The 26,170-nt window shown below is 38.7% G+C and overlaps 3 protein-coding genes, 1 long non-coding RNA gene and 1 pseudogene across 5 annotated transcripts in view; 3 read left to right on the top strand and 2 right to left on the bottom strand.

The window, feature by feature from the left end:
• Positions 1-1,530, top strand: part of LOC111324927 (melanocyte-stimulating hormone receptor-like) — a 2,649-nt gene extending 1,119 nt beyond the window's left edge. The window contains exon 1 of the mRNA XM_022928590.2: positions 1-1,530. This exon is cut by the window's left edge and continues 1,119 nt beyond it. Coding sequence (XP_022784325.2) covers positions 1-351 — 351 coding nt within the window. The 3' untranslated portion in view covers positions 352-1,530.
• Positions 1,531-5,316: 3,786 nt separating this feature from the next.
• On the bottom strand, positions 5,317-7,456 carry LOC148729494 (uncharacterized). The gene is made up of 2 exons (XR_016002384.1): positions 7,020-7,456; positions 5,317-6,493 (listed from the first exon to the last, which is right to left on the bottom strand). It is a non-coding gene; the product is annotated as an uncharacterized LOC148729494 (long non-coding RNA).
• LOC148729493 (uncharacterized) lies at positions 5,487-7,910 on the top strand. Its single transcript, XM_088762844.1, has 2 exons — positions 5,487-6,292; positions 7,456-7,910. The coding sequence occupies exons 1-2, from the start codon at positions 5,569-5,571 to the stop codon at positions 7,764-7,766; spliced, it is 1,035 nt and encodes a 344-aa protein (XP_088618970.1). The 5' UTR covers positions 5,487-5,568; the 3' UTR covers positions 7,767-7,910.
• Positions 7,911-14,735: 6,825 nt separating this feature from the next.
• On the top strand, positions 14,736-17,327 carry LOC148729492 (uncharacterized; annotated as a pseudogene).
• Positions 17,328-17,580: 253 nt separating this feature from the next.
• Positions 17,581-25,176, bottom strand: LOC111324924 (protein O-linked-mannose beta-1,2-N-acetylglucosaminyltransferase 1). Of its 2 annotated transcripts, XM_088762829.1 has the most exons (9): positions 24,533-25,176; positions 23,778-23,872; positions 22,705-22,884; positions 21,727-22,042; positions 20,806-21,074; positions 20,262-20,435; positions 19,619-19,686; positions 18,727-19,020; positions 17,581-18,212 (listed from the first exon to the last, which is right to left on the bottom strand). In XM_088762829.1, exons 1-9 carry the CDS (start codon positions 24,771-24,773, stop codon positions 17,888-17,890), a joined length of 1,962 nt encoding a protein of 653 aa, XP_088618955.1. In that variant the 5' UTR covers positions 24,774-25,176; the 3' UTR covers positions 17,581-17,887. The 2 variants fall into 2 exon arrangements, with proteins under 2 accessions (XP_088618955.1, XP_088618956.1); XM_088762830.1 differs by lacking the exon at positions 23,778-23,872 and having other exon boundaries at positions 24,533-24,760.
• Between the last annotated feature and the right edge of the window lie 994 nt (positions 25,177-26,170).

The following is a 26,170-nucleotide window of genomic DNA, read 5'->3' as shown; positions in this document are numbered from 1 at the left end:
CTCAAAATCTATGGTATCGTTCGTCGCCACCGGTTGCGTATTAACGCGCAGCAACTGGCGTTCAGTGGCGCAGAAAACATTACGCACATGGCGCGTTTGAGGAGAAGTGCATTGAACATGTTCGTTTTCTACATTGTCTTGATTTTATGCTACTTCCCCATGTACGTATTATCCACTCTTCACGGAGCCTCTTTACTAAATTGGAAAACCAAATGGGACTTTGTTCACACCGCCGTGTTCATGAACTCCTGCATTAATCCAATTTTATACTGCTGGCGGCTTCCCGAACTTCGAGCAGCGATTATAAAAATATTGCGTGAGATATTCTGCGTTCAAACGCATCAAAATTGAATGGCAACATTTGTTCAGTTTAACGATAGTCAATCTATTCTTCAGAATATTCGTTCCTCCTTCTGTTAAACCACTAGTTAAGGGCACATCTCACAGATATATATATATATAACGGCTTAATTTAACGCGAAATATAGGGATTACAAAATTTTGATGAGAAACCTTTATCCTCTGAGTATAACGATTCCATTCTATCTACTTTGGAAAAGGTTTTTATTTTTTCAGAATTTGCAGAGTCTTGTCGATTCTCAAGGTTTCAGAATTTGCAGAAAACGAACAGCCGCAGAACAATTCGTTGTAAAATTTCGCCACCTTCAGTACAATAAGATAAACATCACTTAAAACCGTCGAGTCACTGGGGTGATTTATATCGTAAGACTTACGATATAAATCACCCCAGTTCGTTGTAAAATTTCGCCACCTTCAGTACAATAAGATAAACATCACTTAAAACCGTCGAGTCACTGGGGTGATTTATATCGTGCGAAAACAAAAAACATTAACGTTACTTTTAATTTAAAAAAAAGAAAAAAACAGAGCTTAGAAAAATGTTTACTATCGAAACAGAAGTACACGCTTAAATAGAATCACAATACAATATTTTAAGCCGTTGAACTGACCACGCTATAAAGATGAAAATTTATCGTCTCAGTTTCCTTCCGACACTAAATTTCTTCTGCTCGGATATCGTAAGAATTATGTCTCTTGCCAAACCTCAGAGTTCTTAATTAGGAAATACTGTTTTCTAGAAAAAAAAAATATCTTGTTAGTCAGCGAAATAAACTCTGCGACCATAAAATTTTCATGACATACGCTATATATTACATTTTAAGTTGGCTGCAGGGTATATTATTCTAAGTCAAAAAGATCTTTTAGGGCTATCATTAACAAAATATACAAAACTTTTAAAAATTTCTCATGCAGAATTTAGAGAAAAATAGAGTAAAGCAGTAAGCATTTATCCTCTCAACACAAAGAAGGTTTTGTTCAAGTTAAAAATTAAAGTTTTCTTAATGGATGTTAATGGATGTAAGAGTACAATTGTCTTGTATAACTGATTCACATGAAAGGCGCCATAAATTGCTTATGCAAAATGAGAACAAATTCAGGGATGAGGAAAGAGTTATCTTCTGAATAGAAACAAGTTTGTTCTGCCAACAATAAAGTTATCTCAATGGATCTAAAAGTCGTTGATTTATCGTCTTGATTCATATATAAACATAACCTGAGCACCAACAAACAGTATTGTGCAAAAGTTAACAGCAACAAAACGGGTGGAAAAGTATTTATCTTTTAAGAATAAAGAAGTTTTATTCTAATGGTAGTCATCTTACATAGGATATAAGGCGCCGCAAACTAATGGTTGAGTGTTAAATTTTAAAACCATTATTTAATTCGGAGCAGTAAATTAGAGTGAATTTCTAGTTGTAGCTGAGCCCACATTAATAATATAAATATAAAGGAGTTTAATTAATGCTAAAGTTTAATTCAATTTAAGATAACTGTCGGGTGCTTCTACCTGCTGTTTCAATAAATTTAGATCAAGATAAATACAAACTTTATATCCTCTTGATTTAGATATAGAGCGCCGATGATTTCAGAACTGAGGAGCAGACTAAAAGTATTTCATTTATTTTCGTTTTGTTGCTGTTAACTCTTGCACCATACTGTTTTTTGGTGCTCAAGTTATGTTTATTTATGAATCAAGACGATAAATCAACGACTTTTAAATCCATCGAGCTAACTTTATTGTTGGCAGAATAAACTTGTTTCTATTCAGAAGATAACTCTTTCCTCATCCCTAAATTTGTTCCCATTTTGCATAAGCAATTTATGGCGCCTTTCATGTTAATCAATTATACAAGACAATTCTACTCTTACATTGAAAGTGCTGAAGATACTTTAAAATAGTTAAAAGATGCTTCGAAATGTTTTTGTAGAAAGAACGGTGATGCAAACAGAAGGAAAAAAGGTTTCCTTTCAGTTCCGAGGTTTTATAAAAAGTGAGTTCCACTTGATTTGACCCCATAAAGAGAGGAAACAGGGTAATGTTTGAGAAGAGATAGAAAAAAGGGAGATGATGAAGCTCGAAGAGCATGATATCAACTGCAATTGTTTTGTAACTTCGGCCTGAGATTATTGATCAACTCCGTGCTGAGATTATTAAATAACTCGAGGCGCTCACAATTTCTGACACATCCTAAAGGTTCATGTTTTGGCAAATAATGATAAAAAAACAAATCAAATAATACCACCATTTATCTTAATTTATTGACCAGCTTCTAGCAATGCGTAAATGATTTCTACCGACAATTAATTCTTAGTTGGTCGCCAATTATCGAAGTCGGAGTTTGCATTTTTAAAGCGTCTGGTTTAAAACATCAAAAAGATGAGAACTTTGAAGTGTCAAGAGGTGTTCTTCCGGGGGGAAGGGGTGGAGACAGACCGTATGCTAACCTGATCAGCGTACTTAAGGTGGCTGGACACAGTTTTTGATACCTGTGTTTCTTTCACCATTTCCTCTAAAACCCTTGATCTCTTGGTCGCCAAAACTGGCAGCAAGCAAGTTAACAACACAAACTTTTAGCGTATATGTGCACGATCCCTCGCAGTAAAGCACTATTTAAGCAATAGTGAAAATCAGACCTGAAAAAAATTCAGGCCTGTACGGGCCTGAATTTTTTTCAGGTCTGATTTTCACTATTGTTTAAATAGTGCTTTACTGCGAAGGATCGTGCACATATACGTTTCATAACCGCAGTTCATATATATGTATTTCATATGTTTGTTGTTTGATTTATCATCTACGGGTTTATGTCGAATTAATTTGGCTTGTTAGCTCAATTGGTAGAGCGCTGCACTAGTATCGCAGAGGTCAGTGGTTCGAATCCCGTACAGGCCTGAATTTTTGTTTTTGTTTTTTTTTTTTTTTTCAGGTCTGATTTTCACTATTGCTTAAATAGTGCTTTACTGCGAAGGATCGTGCACATATACGTTTCATAACCGCAGTTCATATATATGTATAACACAAACTTTGTTTTTTTGATAGTTACGCTGACGTGTGTGTCGTTGCCATGGCGACATGAATAAATATAAACAGGCCTTTAAAATCGGTTTTGTTTATTTGTAGAAAATCTAGTCATTAGATTTTCTTTATACAGTCGAACCTCGATTATCCGGACCTCGATTATCCGGACCTCGATTATCCGGACTTCTTTCTCTGGTCCCAATTTTTTTCATGAATATTAATTAATTGTGATCTTCAAAACTCAAGAGTTGCAAAAAGCCCAATAATATACCTTTCATTTACATTTCTATTTCTCATTAATATTCGTATTTTCGATTATCCGAACTATTTACCGAGGTCCTGACGAGTCTGGATAATTGAGGTTCGACTGTAATTTGCATGCAACGAGCTTGTAACGATACCCACAAGTTAACACCATTTTGCTAACAATTTAACAGAGAGATCTTTAATTATCCCTTGCTGAATGTTCACTCGATTATCTAGAATTTCCTTTGTTAAAATCAATTTTTTTCAATACTCCAGTTACTTATTTCTTAAAGTATTTTCGTGCCAAATTTCGTGAAATTCTAATGAGTGGTTCTCAAGAAATAGGCATATTTCCGAGAAAGCAATATTCCATTCAATCGAGATTTTTTTTAATTACTACGCATGCGCTGCATTTAACTGAGTTCTTTCGGTAACGACGAAAAAGCTGAGAATTGCTAGGTTCTTTGCACCATTAACTTTTCTAACATATCTTTGTAATAAAAGATTTAAGCCTTCAATACATTGCGCCAACTATAGAAAAAAATAGCAGATAGTGTGGGTACATGTTGAGTAAATAAAATGACCGCTCTTTTGACGGCATGTTTGTTTTTTGCAATCCTTGTGCGCGCGCTGAATTGCATCAGCAAAAGCGCGCGCAAAAACTGTGTTCAGCCACCTTAACTGAACATCATGTCCACATGCATGTTATTTATTTTTTTTAAAAGCGAGATCTTGTAGGATGAGCATCGAGTCATTCATACTGTATAGGATCGGGTTGGCGCTTTTTAACACCTTGCATCTCATAAGAGGGGAGGAGGATCAAAAGGGAACCAAGGGACCCCCCACCCTAGGCTTTTATAGATTAGGCAAGTAAAAGTAGCATATTATGCAAGTAGCATTGCTTCTTTTTGGCGAAATTATGCTAAAATTATGCTCTTTTTTCCAAATTATGCCCCTTTTTTTAAAATTATGCTCTTTTAAAAAATTGCAAATAGGTCCCAAAAATACATTTTTTAATTAGAAGCCGTTGGTTTACGAGAAACAAACGCAACAAATCCACAATGAAATTCAAATAATCATGTGGTTCATGTTAACATGCACACCAACATGACCGGACCCACAATGTGACTTCCGGTTCCGGTGCACCCCAGACCCGGGCTCAGACCGTTTCAGACGCCGCTCAGTAATTCACATGAACTACAAATGCTACTACTTGAACTAAAACTTAAAACATCGAATAACGTCACCAAGTGCTTGGGAGTAGAGATGAACAATGATCAAATTGTAGCATAAAAAATTATCCGATAATTATCATAATATGCGAATTATGCTAGCATCGCTACTTGGCAGAAATTATGCCAGTTTGCTCAAATTATGCCAAAAATTATGCTAGCATAAATTATGCCATAGATTATGCTAGCATAATCTATAAAGGCCTACCCCACCCCCTACCTGCACCCCAACCAGCGGATAATAAATGGCATAATCAAACTTTCGAAGGAGAAAACCTCTACTTGAAACGGAGGGGAGTGTAGAGACCCCGCTTTTGATACTCGTACCCGGGGAACGCTCCCTCATTTGGTAATATGGTGGAAAACCACCGACCAACGTCCACTTAGCCTGTCGAATCGTCAGTCACTACTTCCGGACGATAAAGCTGAACGCTCGAAAGAATAAATGATAGAAGGAGATGTAAAAGCTAAAATTTAATGTGCAGTAAGTGAGCCAAAATAATGTAATATCTCCTTTGATATTTCGTTGTAAACTATTTTAAGGAGCTTCCTGGGAAGCAAATTCCCTTAGCTTGAAAATTCCCCAGCCCCTCCCCCTGCCAGCATCATGTTAAGTTGTTAACCTCGATTTCAATCCGACGAAAGAAGTCTTGTCCTCAGTGCGTGAGAGGAGCAACTCTCGCGTGTAATATCCTCACTGAAACAAAGAATATGGCTGATCAAAAGCGCCTAAATGAAGAACAAAAAGGCAGTCAAAAGCTTGCAGAAGCGGAATATCACATTAAAGAGGTATTTAAAATCCTACAGGACGAAACAACAAGACTTCGCCAAGAGCAGGAAGCTGTCGACGCCATATCAAAGAAACTGGCACATGTTCACTTTTCTTCGACCGTAAAACTCAATGTCGGAGGACACACTTTCACAACAAGCGTTCAAACGCTGACCAAGGATCCAAACTCCATGCTGGCTGCTATGTTTTCAGGGAAATTTGAAATGAAGCCTGCTGAAGACGGCGCTTTCTTTATCGATCGAGACGGAACTCACTTCCGGTTTATACTCAATTATCTCCGCACTGGAAGATTAACTTTGCCAGAAGGAGCAACATTTCTGAAAGAACTTGAAGAAGAAGCTGAATTTTATCAGATCCAAGGAATAATCGACGAGATGAAGTCCACTAAAGTTGAAATTCAAGCGGTTAGACCTTTGAACAATCCTTTTGAAGTGTCGGACATCTTGACAAATGAAGATCATAGGGGGATATTACGAGGTTGGTTGTCTGAGTTTCGCGGAGAGTGGCGTCTTCTGCACCGCGCTACTCGAGATGGTTTCGAAGCTGCAAACTTCCACGCCAATTGTGACGACAAAGGACCCACGGTCACCATCGTAAAGAGTGGAAACAACATTTTCGGAGGATTTACGGAGATGTCATGGCAAAGTAAGTTTGTGTAGATCAAAATAACTCGACTTTTATCCCCTCCGAAGCACGAGATAATGTGACTGACCTAATCTTCAGTCATTCCGTACAATTAGCGACCGATGTTTCATTTTCTGCTCAAAATTGATTTCTCTCAACAAGCTTTTATCAATCTTTTCTCTTTTTTGCCTCATTCCGCCTGGTTACGCCGCTGATATTGGCCTGCAAAACAAAATTGCGATAGCGATAAATTTGAGTATGAACGCAAAGATTTTTGAAGTCATTGTCCCTATTGTAGGACCTCTGAATAGGGAAGGCAAGTCAATCGCGAGAATTGTTTGTCGCTTGGGTCGGTCGATATAAAATTCGACTGTATAAATAGAATTTCATCGCCATGTAAAATGGCAAAGGGTTTATTCGTGACGCTTGATTAGGCCAAATTTAATATGTGACTCATGAACTTTACAGAATTGCGAGCGTGATTTTTGAGGCGTGATCTGCCTCTTTATACGTGACTAGTAACCCACGTCGGTGAAAACTTTACTCTGTTCTTGTTTAGGGTACAAACAATAGCGTTTACATACGTAACATCATTTTCCGTACGTCAAAGGAGAAGATATTGAGAGATTTTTCTTTCAAATGATTACTATAGACGTAAGAAGTAATTTGAAAAGTTCAGTGGTAGGTCATTTTCAAAGGTCAATGTTAACGAGACACTGAAACTTAAAATTTAACGCACAAAAGATACCGAATTGTTAGCGTCTTCCATCGTTCGGACCATACAGTGGTTTACTGACACTTTTTTGGGCCAGCTGGATAGCTTTTCCCGATTGTTAGGCTAGAAAGAAAGGAGAAGCGTATTTTATGAGAAAAGTTTAGTTTTGTCACCCGGCTCACGCCGAAGTGTCTTTTCTCAAGCTTTGCATAAATCGGTTTCACGTAGGCTGATAACACAAATGACAAATTGCAACTGCTCACTATCTTATAGTCATTCAGAATTCTAGGCCAAATTTTCCGAGTAATCCTCGAGACAAGTCGAGCAAAAATGATCGCACGATTTTTGGTGCTCATAAGGAGAGTTGTCTATCACGATGCATATTCTCTTGTCAACGCGCGAGCACAGTAAGCTTTTCTTTCTTAAATGCGGATATTACGATTAATTTGAAACTTAACTTCATTATTAGGTGGGCCAGATCGAGGTTACACATCATGTACCAAGGCATTCTTGTTCAGTTTGGACAATCCACTAGGCCTGGAGCCAACTAAAATGCCACTGAAGGATTCATACCAACAGCTTTCCGCCATGAAATGTCACAGTGATTATGGACCAACGTTTGGCAACGGACACGATCTCCGTATCTTAGGACGCAGCGGTTCGATTTATCTTGACTGCTCTTATGAATGTCCTCATGACCTAGGAGACCAGCAGAGAAGATTCTTTACGGGGAGTGGACGTTTCCAAATAACAAATTATGAAGTGTTTGGGATCCATTGACTCAAACATAACACTGGGATATACAATATATAGGAGCTCTTTTAAATGAATACCTCATTTTATACTATTCCAATCAGAGATTTTTTGAAAAATGAGACTTTAAGGCAATAGAATGCTGGAGTAAAATTCTTCATTTCCAGTGGAGTGTAGATCGATATCTTGAATGAATGAAAATCAATTGGAACCCCACCCTACCACCAACTTGTTCATCCCGGTATTACAACCACTTTTTATTTATTTGTCTCGAGCTCAAATCAAATTTTTTATCTCTTTTATCATGTTACCACGAACCACGCACGCCTTTTGCTTCTCAGTGTCATCTGTGTTACCCCGTAAATACGACCAAGTTTGGAGGGCATGAAAAGTGCCTCAAATAACTTGCGGCGTAGCAAAAAGCAATTCTAGCTACCTGAGCGCTCTACGAACTACCCAGTGCTTCACATTTTGAACTTATGGCACTTAACATTTTTGACGCACGAATTCATTTGTTTTAAAGCATTTTCGACACTGAAGTTTAATAATGTTGTTTGAAGCGAGGTTCCCGCCTTTCTACTCTTCAATACACAACCCTAACATCCTCACGGGAAGGAGGCCGTCCTTGTCCTGAAATCAAAACGACCGTTACAAAATACTGCGTGCTCTAAGTACAAAGAAATAGATTGGAAAAAAACTATGTACGTTAACATTATTCGAGAGAACATACTGAGTATCTTAGATACCTTGATCCTCACATAATCCACGTGGTCATTAAAGGAAAGGGTGCCATCAACAACGACACCCAAGTACTTAAAAGTGTCCGTATGCTTAATTGACTGTCCATTGAGGCTTATATCAGTTTCATCACACTTAAGTCTCGTGAGCCTTTAGCGGGTGCCGAACGTCATAAATTCCGTCTTCTTCATGTTGAGAACAAGTTTATTATAGTGTAGCCACTGAGACAGATTAGCTAGATCAAGGTTTAAATTAAGGTCAATGTCCACGATGGATGTGGACGACAGATAGATCACTGTATCGTCCGCGTACATCATGTTGCTAGAGAATTGGATAAAGGACGGTAGATCGTTTATATACAGAGTAAACAGTACAGGCCGAGGATGCTACCTTGCGGTACGCCACTGAGGACAAGCATTGAACTGGTTAGTTCATCTTCGACACAAACAGCCTGGGTTTTGTTAGTAAGGTAGCTTGTCAACCATGCGAGAGAGTTATCCTCCAAACCAAATCTTTTGAGCTTGCGAATGAGATCATCATGGGGTACGGTATCAAAGTCCATTTTTAGATCGATAAATAAGGCCCCAGTTAGTTTTCCCGCCTCTGTGCTTCTTCTAATTGCGTCACAAAAATATGTTACCGCGGTCTGCGTCGAATGATAACGTCTAAACCCTGATTGAAATGAATTGAAGAGGCCATGTTGATTTAGATACTGTTGAAGTTGAACATTTACGGCTTTTTCAGCAATCTTCGAAATTACAATCTTCGAATTACTTCGAAATGGGCCGGTAATTGTCCATAACTTCCCGACCTCCTGATTTGTACAGAGGAACAACTCTCGCCTGCTTCCACTCATCTGGTACAGTGCCTGCGGTCAAAGAGAGATTTATGCAGGGTAACCGCTTGATACAGTGCCGATTAACACAGGTTTGACTGTATATCACAGCTTAACATACACGGCAAAATCTAAAATTAATGCATGATCACCTCCTACTATGAGAAAATAGTTTTGTTAATTTAGTTGAACATTTGAGGTTACTTCCCACCTTCGCGGGTGTCCTTCTTGAAAAATTTCGTACGCGCGCTAGTTTGAAGAAAACCCTAACAGACTCTACACCAACAAAAGAAAACTTAATACATGCAGTTTACGATAAAAATATAATTTAGGCGATTTTTTTATTTAGGGAGTGTCAGGAGCCGGTAAGGCGTGAAACGACCGAGGGTCCTTCTATTGAATTTATCAGCTATCGGATCTCGCTGTACGAGCAAAATCGCTGCACAGTCTTATTCACAAGGCATCAATCAACAAAACTTTATCAGGCTTTTCCGATATTCTTATTGGTTGTCTACAAAGTTAGAGTAGCGTAAAAAATGTAAAATGTGTTGCGTTAATAGACACAACGTAAAAAATATTTTAAAAATCAAAATTTTCTGACACACTTTTGCTCGTCATTATCCCTGGAATGTTTTGGCGAATTAGTATGAAAATCGCTCAAATTGGATGTATTCCTCTCAAAATCAAATGCGAGATTTTAATTCCTAAAGGTTTGCAAACAACTTGTGCCATACCAAGAGATTATCTCGCCTCCTGAAACCGCGAACCAATGGGAAGACGGGACCTCCTGGCGTCAGTGACAAAGCATCAAGATTTTCCCGGGAAAAGTATCGCACAGCAGTCACGTTTTTTTTTAATCTCGCTCTGTTGAACGTTGAATAATGGGCAAAGTAGGCAAAGAAAAAACCCGCGGCATAAAAGGTAACGCTGGAGAAACTGTTGAAAAGCAAAACAGCTAATCGACAGACAACTTAAGTAATGCCCTTATCGCTGAAATGAGTTCCCTCGGTTAGGTTTATTCACGATTTCATACGATTCGAGGCAATTGGCTATGTTCTGTATCAAGACCGGTACTTGCTTATTGAAAGGAAACTTCGTTTTTAAACTTATGTACGTTAAACATAGATTTTGATGGCGACTTCTTTGTTCGTAATTTGGATGCCAGCGTGGAGAGGAATGGTGCCAAGACTGGTTTTCTTTTTTTTGCTGACAAAAAATGGTGTCATTTCTCTCCTCTTTAGGCCTGTTTTCTTTCTTTTTCTTTGCCCAGGGACTCGTCTCTAATTTTGATTTCTGTTTTTTATCCGTTAGAAAAGACTTTCTAGTCGCAGACAACTTTCACGTGCGAATTTTGTCAAGTGCGCGATGTAAACAAAATATGCAACTGAACATGAAATTGCCGCGAACATTCCTCCAGGGGGTTCGCTTACTTTCGAGATTATGACACCCTCCTGATTTTGTTAACTTTTATTTTAAAATTTTCTTTTTGTAAACGTTAGGTAAAATGTCTAACTTCAATCTGGTCCAATAAAGAAAAAACGAATTTTTCGGCCTCTAAATGTGGGAAGTAACCTTAAAATTAGGTGATAATAGTTTTGATCAATGCGCAAGTCTCTCTCCCTTCTGTCTTCCGTGAATTCAGCGTGGAACAGATCTTCGGTTACCGAAGCAACCGGCTCTTCTAGCAAGTAATGTTGAAATTATCTTCACTGAAATTACAATAGCCTGTTTGCAGACATGGTATTACGACTTTTTTTCCAGTCTCCTTACCAAGTTATTCATTTTTTTTACCTGTTGCAGACCGTAGTTGGAGATGCAATCAAGATATTCCACTAAAAATTGCTGAGAAAAAGTTATGTTTTCGAAATGACATACGCTGAAACTTTTAGCTGCCAGCAATTTCGTATTTTAATATTTATTCAGAATGCATGAAAAATTTACTTTCGACACTAAAACGCCAAAATTCAAGCGACAATATATTTTAACTGAAAAGCGTATACAACCAATTTACTTCCTAAAATGTTTACTTAGATGTTTTCGTCTGATTTCCAGACTACCGAGGTTATGACCTTTTTAGCTTTCTCAATCAACCGATTGAATCACAAGTTGAGGGAAAGTGAGGGCTGCGTGTTTTTTTGGGTCGTTTAAGAAAAACCCTCTAGAGAAGTGATAAGCGAAAGCAAACTGAAAATAGAAACCAAGAGGAGCAATGTAAAAAGTTTGTCAGACAATGGCGACACTCTCTGTTTATAAATATTCGTGAACCATTGTTTGAATTTGCCTCACAAAAGGCAATTCTTTCTTTTGCCACAACTCTGGGTGTTGATAATAAACGCTAAGTGTGAGGTGATCAGAATGATTGTCTGAGCTCAGTTGTTTGACACGGAAAAAGTGAACAAATATACCTCAACTTGAGAGGCGAAAGACAGAACCTGCATCAAGCAAAGTGAAAAATCTGGGTGAGTGCCATTTGGTGTACTATGGTTTTTCACGTACAAAATATTGATTTTCGAGCGTCGCGCAAGCTTTGTCAGTGTTTAAAAAAATTAACAGTATGGTGCCAACACAATGGAGTTCGATATTTCTGTCCTTGTGATAACTGATATCCCCAATATTTGTCTTCTTCGTTTTTCAACGAAGTCCGGCATGAATTGTAATGCTTTTAAGCTAAGGACAGAAGCCTGCATCAAATAAAGAAAATTCGAAAGAACGGAATGGAACTTCCTGAATTCTATACAAGTGCTAGTTCGGTTTGGCACAGATTTTCAAGCCTTTTTTAAGTCAGCCCATCAAACTAACTTCATAAGGAAATACCGTGCACAAGGCGAAAGTGAAACTAACTTAAAAATCCATTGTGGCTTTCACAAGTTGGTAAACTTTTGGGGCGTGGTAATCAATGCACATAAAAATAAATCATAAAAAGACATATCATAGAATTCTACAATTACTTTATCCGAAAACGACAAAACACTTGTGAGGATATATTTCCCAAAGCTGGAGACTGGTGGTTTTAATAGTTTTAAAAACGCAAACAAAGTTGCATTACGTGAGTTGTGCCGTAGTAGAGCTCTCAATATGAAATAAGCCCCTAGCATCCTGCGACGTGCTGTTATGACAATTTATCTTGCTTCGTAGGAGTTTAATCCCTTCTGGCTAAATTCTAAAGCTATTGGCACATATCATGGATTCATTGGCTGACAAGTAGCTGCCGAAAAAACTACACTAATATTTCCAATCCAAGGGAAATCAAAATATAATTTCTAGTAATATTCGTTTAGAAGTTTGAAAAGGAATTGAGGTTTACTATATAAGAACAGGTTAGTAATCATTACAAATAGTAAGTGATGCTGACTTGAATATTCAAATTTAAAAATGATTTGTGGATGTTTTTTTTTTTTTTCAGGATATTCGATACCCTGGTCCCAGAGGTTCTCTTCTCTCTACCGGAGTACGAGAATTCGGCGCAAAGCGCCGACCAACGAGCTGTAAAGCAGCGAGCGGAGAGAACCTCTGGTCAGGACCGTTGAGAATCTCACTTTCATGCCACCAAGCTTCGGGTGACAGCCAGCAATCACGCCCCTTTCCGATAACCAATCAGAGTAAAGTATTAAAATACCTCTGGGGGTAGGTGTAGTGTTTTTACTTGTATCTGGAGTGGGCGTGGGGAATATATTTTGTTTCGTGGCCGTATTTACAATGTCTGTCAAAATGTTTGCTACACGTGCCAAATGACAAGTTCGCATGTAGAACGAACTCCAACAAAAACCCCGATTAAAATCTACTTCCCTCGGACGAACGATTATTGCCGATTTTGCAACGAAAACGTCAAGGTAAATGGCTATTCTCAATTGAATATTTTCACCGAGAAGAATCGAGATTTTCTGCGCCGCTTTAGGCTTGTTGTGAACGCCAAAGTTGAAAACAATTCCAAGGTCTCACAAATGCTCTGTAATAAGTGCTACAGGCCTGTCCTAAAGCATGAAAAGGCACTTAGTCAATCCGAAGAATTACAAGAGTTCAGGAACAAATACAAAGTAGTAAACATAGATGTCGGAGAATTGACGCGACGCAAGAGATGTGCGAAAGATTCTCCTTGTAAATCACCGAGAACCGCAAGAACACCGAGTTCACCAGCGACGAAAACATTTGAACGAGTTCGCAACCCCAAAAGTAAGGAATGTATGTTGTCCTCGGAATGCAATAATTAGCGCAGAAATTGAAAATTCGATCGAATCGCTTGCTTTTGTTTTTCTCAGTATCGATGGATCTTTGGTGCTGCACAGTGCACTCGATTCTTTGTTGATCTCCACATAGATCTTGACGATTATCTTAGTCTTGAGTTCGGGATGCTTCCAGACAGAATTTATCACTCCATTGTATTCTTGTAAACAAATTTGTCTTACAATGCTGGAACCATTTTTTGCGCTAACTATTTTCTTAACTAGACCAGACGGATAGTAAATGCGTACCTAAGAAGAGAAGCAAAGAAAATCAATAATATTCTCACATACTTCTAGCAACATACAATAACTGCAAACTTCTCAGCTCCGTAGGTGATGCATTCCGAGGTTGCCCTACGAATACAGCTTCTTCGTCCCTTTCAGCACTATCATTAGCCGTGGAAATAATCTTTCTTTTACTTTTGGGGTTGCGAACTCGTTCAAATGTTTTCGTCGCTGGTGAACTCGGTGTTCTTGCGGTTCTCGGTGATTTACAAGGAGAATCTTTCGCACATCTCTTGCGTCGCGTCAATTCTCCGACATCTATGTTTACTACTTTGTATTTGTTCCTGAACTCTTGTAATTCTTCGGATTGACTAAGTGCCTTTTCATGCTTTAGGACAGGCCTGTAGCACTTATTACAGAGCATTTGTGAGACCTTGGAATTGTTTTCAACTTTGGCGTTCACAACAAGCCTAAAGCGGCGCAGAAAATCTCGATTCTTCTCGGTGAAAATATTCAATTGAGAATAGCCATTTACCTTGACGTTTTCGTTGCAAAATCAGCAATAATCGTTCGTCCGAGGGAAGTAGATTTTAATCGGGGTTTTTGTTGGAGTTCGTACTACATGCGAGCTTGTCATTTGGCACGTGTAGCAAATATTTTGACAGATATTTTTGTAAATACGGCCACGGAACAAAATATATTCCCCACGCCCACTCCAGATACAAGTAAAAACACTACACCTACCCCCAGAGGTATTTTAATACTTTACTCTGATTGGTTATCGGAAAGGGGCGTGATTGCTGGCTGTCACCCGAAGCTTGGTGGCATGAAAGTGAGATTCTCAACGGTCCTGACCAGAGGTTCTCTCCGCTCGCTGCTTTACAGCTCGTTGAAGCGCCGAATTCTCGTACTCCGGTAGAGAGAAGAGAACCTCTGGGACCAGGGTAGATATTCGACCCCATTTCGAAGAAATTAGCAATGAATAGTGGTATCTATTCGTCGATCATCAAACTCAATGTTGGCGGTCATTACTTCCCAACAAGTCTTCAAACGCTGACCAAAGATCCCAATTCCGTGTTGGCCGCCACGTTTTCTGGAAAGTTTGAAACAAGACCTTCTGAAGACGGCGCTTTCTTTATCGACCGAGATGGAACTCACTTTCGATTTATACTCAATTATCTACGAACTGGGAAATTAACTTTGCCAGATGAAGCAACAATTCTGAGAGAAGTGGAGGAAGAGGCCGATTTCTATCAGATACAAGGAATTGTCCACGAGTTAAAAGGGCCAGGTCCTTTTGGATCTTCATTTCAAGTAAAAAAAGCTCCTGAACCATTTCAGGAATCTAAGATTTTGACTTCTGTTGAGCATCGCCAGGTGCTTCAAGCCTGGTTGCCTCCTTTGCATGGGACATGGATCCCTCTCTTCCAAGCTTCTCGTGATGGTTCCTCGTCAGAAAGCTTTCATTCCAAATGCGACAACAAAGGACCCACCGTCACCATTGTAAACAGCGTAAACAGTATTTTTGGTGGCTTCACAGACGTGTCGTGGATGAGTGGTTAGTTAATTAGTTACACTTGGGAAATTTATAAACTAGAACTTACCCACCTCTTATTGTACCTTCATGCACGACACTTCCACCAATGCTGATCTTGCAGAATGCAGGACGTTAACTGGTGTACGGCCTGAAAATACATACCTAACCAATTTTCTGTAGTTGGTACTGCATCTGACAGCTTTCCTTTGTAATTTAACGCCAGACAACTAAGATAATTAACAATTGGTTCATGCTTTAGCGTGCACCCTCGAGTTATGGAGCACGCGGGAAGTTTGGAGAGCACAAAAGAAGCGTAAGATTTGCCCGAGGCGATAGCCGAGGGCAACTCTAGCTTCTTGAGTGCTCTCCAAACTTCCCACGTGCTCCATAACTCGATAGTGCACAGCTGAAAGCATGAACCAATTGTTTTAGAATATAGCCGGTGGAATTGTGCATCAAATCCGACGCGAAAAACGGACAACAATATCAATTGAAGCGAATCGTGACGGCGCTGATGCCGAGTCTCCTTTTCCTTTGTTTTTCTCTTTTTCTGCCTCATTTAAGAACACTAGCCCGAGGGAAAAGGTCGAAACATTGTCTTCGTTTTCGGACTGGTAGGCCGAGTTTCTGTTTCTATCCAATATTGTCGCGAAATATAATTTTTTTCCCCGCGCTAACAATGGCCGCTCGCGCGAAGAAAAAATTCTGACAAAGTCGGATTTGCTGACGCTATCAGCGTGCACTATCGGGATTTTGAGCACGCTTACGTATAATGAATTTCATTGCGCGACTCTGCTAGCTATGTTCTAACGCCTATTAGCATTCCAAATTAAGCCTTCTTTACCCTCTGGTTCAAGAATTTAAATGAAAAGAATTGACGTATGAAGTGTTTCGTTTATGCACGGTAAAGGTTAAAAAAATTTCCACTTTTTTCTTGAGTGTACTTTCCGAGTTTTAGAGCCCTGTCACATACCGAGTGTACGGCGTTGAATCGGACAGACAATAAAATGAATATATAAACACTTCGAAACATTTTATGAGCCTCGAAACATCGGTACAAACTTAAATCGACATGAAGGTATCATAATTTAGCAATACCTCTTACAAAGTTCCTGAAACATAAACTACTTTAATAGGTCGCGTCACGTGGGTAACACAAACAAAAGCGTTCTTGTTCAGCATGGTTAACCCACAGGGCCTGGGACCAACCAAAATGCCGATCAAGAAGAGTCATCTGACAGGGTTTTATTCTGATAGCGGCCTGGGACCAAAATTTGGTGGACAACGCGACCTGGAAATCATATCAGCGGTTGACGAAGGAATTATTTCTGGTTTCAGCCATCTTGGCCGGTCGTTTGACACTCCTCCAGGCCAGCAAGCGACATTTCTAACAGGAAAAAAGACATTTAAAGTAACAGATTACGAAGTGTTTGGATTGCATGAGTGACTCTGATAAGGATCCCTGAGGCTGTCTTTCTAGCAAGTGAATTGTAAGAAAGTGGCCTGGGAACTTTGTAGAAAACGCTGGTACAGAGGACTGGTACCAGGGTCAAACAAACATTTCTGTCAAGAGGCCGAGGAAGTGAGACAGAGTATACGAAATCTCATTTTAGTTAGCAAAAATAGATATTTTCCAGTGACTGAAACGTTCAAAATTCAACGGACAGATTCTATGACACTTTTTTAAAGTCATTTTCAATTTACTGGTCCATAACACTCGCTCCATTTTTTTAACCAATCAGATGCAAACCTTAAACCAATCATGACTCAGTCACCCGCGTTTTCCTGCGCTTCAGGCAGTTTGCTGGGTTTTAGTTCGCATTCTCACTGGTCTCTAGGGGTATTCTCCTTTCTTCTGATTGGCCGTTCTGATAACTTCGAAAGGCGCTCTGTCTATTCTTAATCATTTCACTCCCAAGATCTCATTTGTGATTCTCCTTACAGCCTGTCGTACAATTCTTGTGACGTTAGTTCTGAGAATTTGGTATTGGATCAACTTTTAATCCCCTAATTAATATTTTTCTTTATTCTCATCACTGTTGTGCTCGATACTGTCTTGATATTGTAAGCAGAAATTCTGTCTTGGTCACCCATGGGATTTAAAAGGTTAATACAATGTTATTCTGAGTGACCTCTTCCATTGGCAAAGGTGTCAGCTCAACGACGTACGACCAAGGAAGCGTCCCGTCCAGTTGCAATTGACATCGAAAGAATGAACCTCAAAGCAACTGTCAGTGAATTTGTAAGCGAAGAGAGGGATGGTGGGCAATAAAATTAAATTTCATGTTTTGTAGAAGGAAATAAAATGTCCTGTAGTGGTGTTTTAATATCACTTAAAAGTGATGCTTGTACTTCTAATTTGTGTTGAGAAGAATACTTACAAGTAACTAATGAAGCCTGTTCTAAAACGTATTCCATGCGAATAAGTATCTAAATAACTCGTATTACAAAACGTGACACATAGTTCTAATTATTCCATGTAATAAATAGTACCCAGGAGAAATACCTCTTTTCATATTTACAACATTTGCTAATTGGGAACAGACTCCCCAATCCGAGGGAGCGCTACTTTTTGCAAAATTAAGATAATCTGCTAAACAAGATCTCTCGGTCTCGTCTCTTTGTTTGGAAGATAGATCGGATTTAAACTTTTCGGTTTCTTTGTACAATAAACAGAAGCAGGACACCCAATCACCAAAATGTGATTTTTCTTGATCCAGAATCTCCACATACTTCTATGAAATCCTCTAGGGTCCAGATCCCACATTTGAAAACAGCGCGCTATGTTAGACCACGTGGTATAGTCTCTTGGAGTGTCCATGCGCACATAAAACAAATACGTCTGTCCAGCGGTGTCTGGGACAAAGTCTTTAAGGTTTGCGCAAGGGTTTTTGGAATGATTTAAAAGCTTGGCCTCTCTGAAACGCAACACAAAAACCTTACTGTTAATACCTTGAACTGATTGTCAGAATATAGTTTACTGCCAAGCCATTTAGGAAAACTTTAGAGGGCCATTCGGTTTTAATCACTTTTAAATTACTCCAAAGATCTGATTCTTACTTTAAACAGCTATAGCTAGTCTTAAAAATCACTGAGCTTTGTGTTTTTCTATTAAAATAATACCCTGTAGCTGATATTGTAGGAGAAGTTACATGTTGTAAAATCTGGGAATCAAACTCGAATACTGAAAAGTTTAACGAGGTAACGACTGGATGAACGCGAGTAAAATGATCTGCGAATGGGTACCGGTATTAAAATTGCAAGGGAAACATGATGAAATATTGGTGATAACTTTGCTATGGACTGGCACCCCATCCTGAGGGGAATGGCAATACCTCTTGTGGCTTCTTGCTATGGAAACCAGGATAACCTCCAGCTGGATGAGCCACTTACAGACATCACTTTTTTTTAACGTTAAATCAAGGTTCTTACCCTATAAGACGAAATATTTCTCTTTCGTAGTTATCCTTATACATCATTTCTGCGTTCAACTCGATATTTGTTTCTTTGTTCAGCGCATGATTTTTGAAATAAATTTTCTGCATAAAGCTTCCCACATTTAGTCCCTTGGCTCCAAAATGGTAAGTACGAGAAATGTCCGGAATGATGCACTCTCGTCCTTTGATATTGGAAGGAAGCCTCATCCACATATCCCAGTCAGCTGACTGATGGGGTTTCGGCCATTTCTCCTCCAGCTCACCCTTGTATATTTTACGTTTTAACACCCTACAAAGAAAGGGTGGGTTTGTAAGGCACAGAAAAACGGGTGGGGCGAGGGCTTCCAACAAATTTTGGTTGACTTTTGTTTTACTAAAAACTCAATTATTGTTTTTGTAGTTATAACAACCCACTCTCATTTGGAACGACCTGCATTACGGAGAAAAAATAAAAGATTGTTCATCCCGCATCTAATTAAGACTTTAAAAATTTTCCGTGAATGCACGTAAGCATCACAGTTACTGATTGAGGCTTGCTCTTTTTAGTTGAAGGCACATATGAACCATAAATTTACTTCTTTTTCTCAAGAAGCTAGAGTCGCTCTCAGCTATCGCCTCGAGCGACTCTTACGCTTCTTTCGTGCTTAGCAACCTCCCGCGTGCATCCATAACTCAATAGTGTACGCTGTGGTGTTTACCATTTGTTAACTGAGAATAACAAAGCAATTTCAATAGAATGAAAGCAAAAAATTGAAATAATTGATTCAAGTTTGTGCTGCTATCAAAAAGTAAAGCAAACGTCTTTCCAAAAGTAGTCGCCATTGTATATTCTAGTTTTATCTTTGAGTTTTATACTGAGGATCATTCTTAATAAATGACGCCTTTACCATCCTAATCCTGGCATAGTCTCCACTCTGTACAACATGGCAGGATCATTCGCAAGGTGGTCATAACCCTACAGGGCAAAATTAAAACATGTATCATTATAATCATATGTAATTTGTATCAATATTGAAAGTTACGTGAATGTTATCGCAAAAAGGGGGCCCAAGCACCTTGGACTATTCTTATTTCCTGTATCATATCTCGTACCCAGTAACCCCTGCATGATATTGAACAATTATTCCACTCGCGCTTGTTGGATATGAGATGATAGATAGCCAATGACGCGTGTAGCGCCGAGTTGGCTATAATCATCTCGTATCCAACAAGCGCGAGTGGAGTAATTGTTTTATTAAAGAAAAAAAACCCCCCAAGATATTAGACAAATCTTCTCGACTTTATTTTGTAAGTAGAAACCGGATGTTACAATTTACAGATATTAGATTATGGTTTATTTGTTGATATACCATAATGGCTGAGCCAATAAAAAGTCTCGAATTGCATTATCCAATGATCCATTTTTTAATAATGGGAGTTATGTGAATTTTCTGGTAAAAATGTGACGGAAGAAATCTAGGCTAACTTTATTCTTTCCATCAGTAGTACTCCATGACTTGAGAGGCTCAGCCCTTCAACCCCAAAACATACCTGGTCGTTCCAAGCTGATATGCAATACAGACTTTCATCGTTTTCCAACACGGGAAGAAGTTGTTTAAAATAGCTGAGAATATCAACGGACATATCGAGATCTTCTTCCAGGATCACAAGATAGTCAGCATCGGGATATTTGTCAAACGAAGCTGTCAGTGATTTCTTGTAGTGCTGAAGGCATAACACAACAACGAAAATCATTGGAGCAAAATTAGGATGGCACCAATGGGAAAACCCCTCTTGGAACATCCAACTTTAGAACTGAAAGAGGGCCCTCGGGTCGTTCAATCTTTATCGCCTTAGGGGAGGGGGTGTGGTGAATTTTGGTGGGTCACATAGTATCAGAGAGGAACGGAGGGGAATCAATTGTCGCCAGCAGATTATAAAAAAAACTGACCGCCACTTAACTACCCAGAAGAGGGAATCGTGAGGATATTGTAGAGCCCTACGGGAGGGATCAGGAAAATTTTTTTTTTCGAGGCTCAACCAAAATCCTTCCGAATTATAACCTCCCTTCTCCACAACCGCCCACCCACTTTACCTGACAAATTCTGGAATTTAGTCTCCCTGAACCCGCATGATGTTCCACTTGTAGTTGAAACAGTTTAGCGACCGAGGCAGGTTCGTCATAAAAACCATCAATAAAAACTGTTACTAAACTAGGATCCAGGCCCTCGACGTTACGAAGGCTTAAGAGCATGCGCAGTAGGTAACTCGGTCTGTTACCAGCCATGACAGCTACGGGCAGCCTGAGTCTACTGTTGTCTCTAAAAGGAACTGGATCAAAATCCAGAGAAAGAGGGTTGTCACCTGAAATAATAAAAATAATTGATGGGTAATTAGATGAACTACAATTAACAATTATTCTTTGAAATCGAGGTGAATAGTGGCTAAATATTTACCGAGCCGCGAAGCGGCGAGGTAAATATTTCCGAAAGCCACTATTCACCGAGATTGAAAAGAATAATTGTTTTAGTATATACACACGAAGTGATCTGGACAAAATTTAAAGGAACCCATTTAAAGGCAATTTCTGTTTCTGAAACTTTAGCGAAACGCGAGTTTACGCCCGCCATTTTGTTTTTCACATTATCCACTCGCTCGGAGGTGTACATTGTTGATTAGCCCGAGATAGCGAACCAATAAGATTGCTTGAAATGCCAAGATCACTGGGTGTGTATATACTAATTCCCTTTACACGATGCCAACGTCGGAAAAAAGCACGTTTCGGCTAATTAATTTAAAGGTTCTGCGGATGTAAACGACGATTAAAAAAAAAATTAACCTCTCTATGATATGGCTTGACAGGTCAAGCCATATCATTTCGAGTAATCAAGTTTACAAACGGGACACAGGGCCCCTTAGTCAAGCATTCGGTTGGTAAACAGCTTTGACGAGAGATTCCCTGAAGACAAAGAGGAACTACTGTGGTACATGCTTCTGCTGTCGGGTTAATACTCACAATTGCAAACATAGTTATATCCTTCATATTTTTCGCAAAATTCTCTTCTTCTTTTGGTAGCGTTCGAGTCTTCCCATTCGCAGTTGACAATATTTTCTGCCACTAGTTTCACGGTTGTGTGTAGTTTCACAGGTCTTCCCCACTGGTTATGATCTGGTGCGTCCTGCAAACTCTCCCCATACACAATGTTTCGATTGCCCAACCGCTGGACAATAAACGCCCACATGTCTCTCCACTTAAGTTGATTGATGTAAACACTTCCCAAACTCTTGATGTACATGCGCGTGTTCTTTGATAAGGAAAAAGAAGCCTCGTCCTAAATGGTAAGAAGGAATAATTCCGCCGTCATAAGTTTACCTGTTTCACCGGCTTCAGCTTGTTGCTGAAAAGTTCATGTATCAGTCTTGTTATCAGGCAGCGTGCGGCTCATGGTACGTTACGCTTAAGGCTCAGTAGTGGGGCATTCGAGTGCGAAATCCAAAGGTTCAAGTTTCGGACTACTTGACGTGGACTAAGAGCTTTTTGATCCCATGCTCGAGGGTCTCAATGGCCAGGTGTGATGTCTTTTACGGCTAACGATTTAAATTTTGGCCAATTTACGGCTAACTGTTTTTAAGAGTAACTGTTTTTAAGAGTAACTGTTAAAATTTGTCAATTTTTACGCCTACCGGCCAAATTTGTTTGCCGTTTTAGGGCAACGGTTAACACAATTGAAAACCTCATGCTCCTTTTATTGTTCGAAATCCAAGCTTAAAACTGATTGCCATCTTCTTTACCCCACAACATACCCTTACTCTAATCCCCTCCTCTTCTCATAACAAAGTATGATGAATCAATGTGCACTCGACAGACCTAATATTGTACTCATTGTGGACAGGTTTTTATCATCGTTTTCGTCATCGCCCAACACGTAAAATTTACACTTAAGTTTGTAGCTTGTAGAAACAGATCTGCACTTTATATTCTGTCTATACGCACCTTTACTGCAAAACAGATTATCCTGCCGTTTTTTAAACTTGTAAGAAATTCCTTGAGATAACCGCTGTCCTCTTGAGATTCATACGTATCAAACCATCTTGAGGACATCACAGCGCCAGTTACTTCATTTAAAACTACAACATTCATTCCTCTTAACAACATCTCGGAGATATCGACCCTCTAGGCAATAAAAGATACATCAATCTACTGATTAGACCATTAAATCAGTTTTAATATGTAGAAAAACTACAGTATTGTCTAACAAAAGCAATGGTTATTTGACAAATCGAATGGCCATGAGGGATCTGGGCACAACGTTAAATTTCTTTTCATCTAAAATGTTAGACGGTTATATTCATTTTATAGCGTCGAGAAAATTATGATAATTTCTTGCGAAAAGGTTAGTAGTATTTCTTACGAGCTTTGGGTCTAAGTGCCTCACCTAACTGAGCATGAGCCAACTTATAGCAGAATAATGTTCCCAGAGATATATTACTCCATTTTCAAACCTGACATTTCAAAAGACACCTCTGTGACGCATATATGTACTACTATTGTCAACAGTACCAATTTTGCTATTAACAATATTACTGTAATTGTTATTCCCATTATTATTATTATTATTATTATCGTTATCATTATAACGATAATAATAATAATTTAGATATGCTTTTACTTATCAGATTATTGGACTTTGAATCTGTTTGGATTTGACTCCGTTATTTATAGTTTTCCAGACGCTTTGACAAAAAAAAAAAGGAGTAGATGCGAGCCGAAAGCGAGTTATTTTGGATCGTTTTTTACGCCGTTAATATTTTGTATTGTAGAGGATTTTATGAAAATTATTGCTAAATAAAGATTGTTATAAATTAGTGGAAAAAAATCGTTATTATCATTATTGTTATTATTATTGTTATTATTAACACTATTATTATTCTTATTACTGATAACTTATCGATGAAATAACGGTTTCAGGGGCCTAAAAAACTTTGTTAGCCACAGAGGCTGCACAGGAACTCCGCCATATTGCTTTTTAAGTGTCTAAACCCTGAATGAGGACATTTTTTTCATACCTTTTTTCCGTTAATGGTGATCGAAACATTTTCTTTACTTGAGAAAACCTCTAAATCTAGATATTTACTCTGTGATACACTCAGCAGACCATTCCCTAGGAGAAGATTAGGAAAACGGAAAAGAAGAGAAAAAGAGAGGGGTAAAAAACCAACAACAGCTATATGTTAATTGTTGATTTAATTAAATAAATATTCAAATGCACTGCAACAGGTGAGCGATGCAATCACAATCTTGCTCTTCTTAGTATGAGAATCAATAGAAAATTGAGTAAGAATTTCACTCGCTTTCCATGCGTAATGATAGGAAACCTTCAAAACCGTAGCACTTAAAATCTAGGTAGCAACATCATAACGGAGGAAATTAACGGGACGTGTCACATTAAGTAAAAATTATACTATCCACGTCGATGACTTTGACTCGTAAGTAAAAATTCCAGCAAAAGCGTTGTATTAATAAACGATCGTCTGTACCTAATTCATCCGAATATTGCCCAGCTCACAGTTATTAAATTCTATAAATAAATTCATACTTTGAAGTATGACCTTCTATAAATTGATTTGTTCAAATGATAACAAAATGTAGTTTGTGATATGTAAATAAGCTATATTAAACTGAATTTAAAGATGGCAAAGGCAAAGCAACTTTCTTCAAATCTATGTGTTGTACATCTAATGGATGCCTCAAAGGCGCGCAAGACTAAGATAAATATATACGTTCGAGCTCGAGAAGCGAGAACATCCTCTGAGATGCTTACCTTCGCGAGATAACGAGCTTTCCTCCTCATTTTTCCAATATCGTGCCGCGGGTGCAATTGACATTTGCGGAATGTTATGAAACCAATGGTCATATTCCTTCGGCTCCTTCTCCTGGTACGTACCTCGAGAAGTGGCGCTTAAGATGAATAATATATTCATTAACAACGTCCCAGCTAAAACAAGGATAATAACAACAGCGCAGATTCGACTCGTCGAAGTTCCTTTCTTCTTCCTCGCCATGGTGAATATTATTTTCCTTGCGACGAAGCGGACAATGTCAGTTGAACATCAGAGTAATTTAAATTAACAAATGAGTCAAAAATCCATGGTGCATTCACGCTCAGCTACGGATTAATCTCTCCAGCGGTTTTGGATGTAGAAAGCTTTCGTCGTACTTTCGATACCTTTCTCCTCATTTCGTTCCCTTTCGGTTGCTAAGCGAGTAAGGGATCGCTTTAAAAATGCCTTTTTGAAACGCTCCACTTTAGTTTAATCGAGAGAAAAGATATGTTATTCCTCAGATAATACTGTCCAGAATTCAAGTTCGTTCATAAGCCACGGTTGATATCTGATTATTGCATAGCAAAGCGAATGGCGTTAGCTGTTTAGTCATTACTCCGTGACAATTTAACTACTTATGCAAATGTAGTTTATGTTTTCAATGATTAACCAACCAGAGATTTCCTACTCCTCCCCGCCACGATGCTAATTGTTCGAAGTCTGGATCATTAAAAAATAATGCAACAAAGATAGTAATAAACGCGGGGCAAGAAGAAAATTATAATTTATCCGGTGATGAAATTAACTAATTTGACCAAAAACATATCCTTGGATTAAATAATCACGATGATGATAAATTACTCTAATATTGATGATAACAATGAATTTTAATTTGTCTCGTTCATTCATTCCGAGATTACATTATAAAGCACCATTTTGAGAATCTTACAGGGGTTTAGGAGCCAACTAGATATGAATATTTTTTTCAAGGGAATCTAATCCTTTGAAAAATTTTAAACTTCAAAATACCCGGCCACATCATTTCCATGTCATTGAATAAGAATAACGTCTATTGTGTTATGCCTCATTCTTCAAAGCCTCCCGACATATGTAAATGATGTGGACGGGTATTCTGAAGTTGCTCCAAAAATTTTCATGATGTCTGCAATGGGATTTCCTTGAACTTTGCAAACTTTTACTACAGAAAAGATAATCTTTCAACGCAGAACGTATCCATTTCCTTTACGCATTCATTCATAATAATACCTCAATAGGTGGTTTGCACGTTACGTCATTGCCGCCATGTTGGTGGACGTAAACAATAGATATCTCAGATACAATGAAATATATGAAGTTCATATATTTTGAACTGCGGTATTAGATACATATGGTGCACGATCCTCGCAGTAGATAGCGCTATTTAAGCAATAGCGAAAATCAGACCTGAAAAAATTCAGGCCTGTACGGGATCAGTGGTTCGAATCCCGTACAGGCCTGATTTTTTTCAGGTCTGATTTTCGCTATTGCTTAAATAGCGCTATTTACTGCGAGGATCGTGCACCATATGAATAGATATCTCATTAGCTTCTTTTGTTCGTCCACCAGCACTTACTCCTTTCGCCATTGTTACCTGTGTC

Source organism: Stylophora pistillata, chromosome 6 (genome assembly GCF_964205215.1).
Source record: "Stylophora pistillata chromosome 6, jaStyPist1.2, whole genome shotgun sequence".
In the NCBI taxonomy this organism is placed as follows: domain Eukaryota; kingdom Metazoa; phylum Cnidaria; class Anthozoa; order Scleractinia; family Pocilloporidae; genus Stylophora; species Stylophora pistillata.
This window is presented reverse-complemented; position numbering and strand designations above follow the sequence as displayed.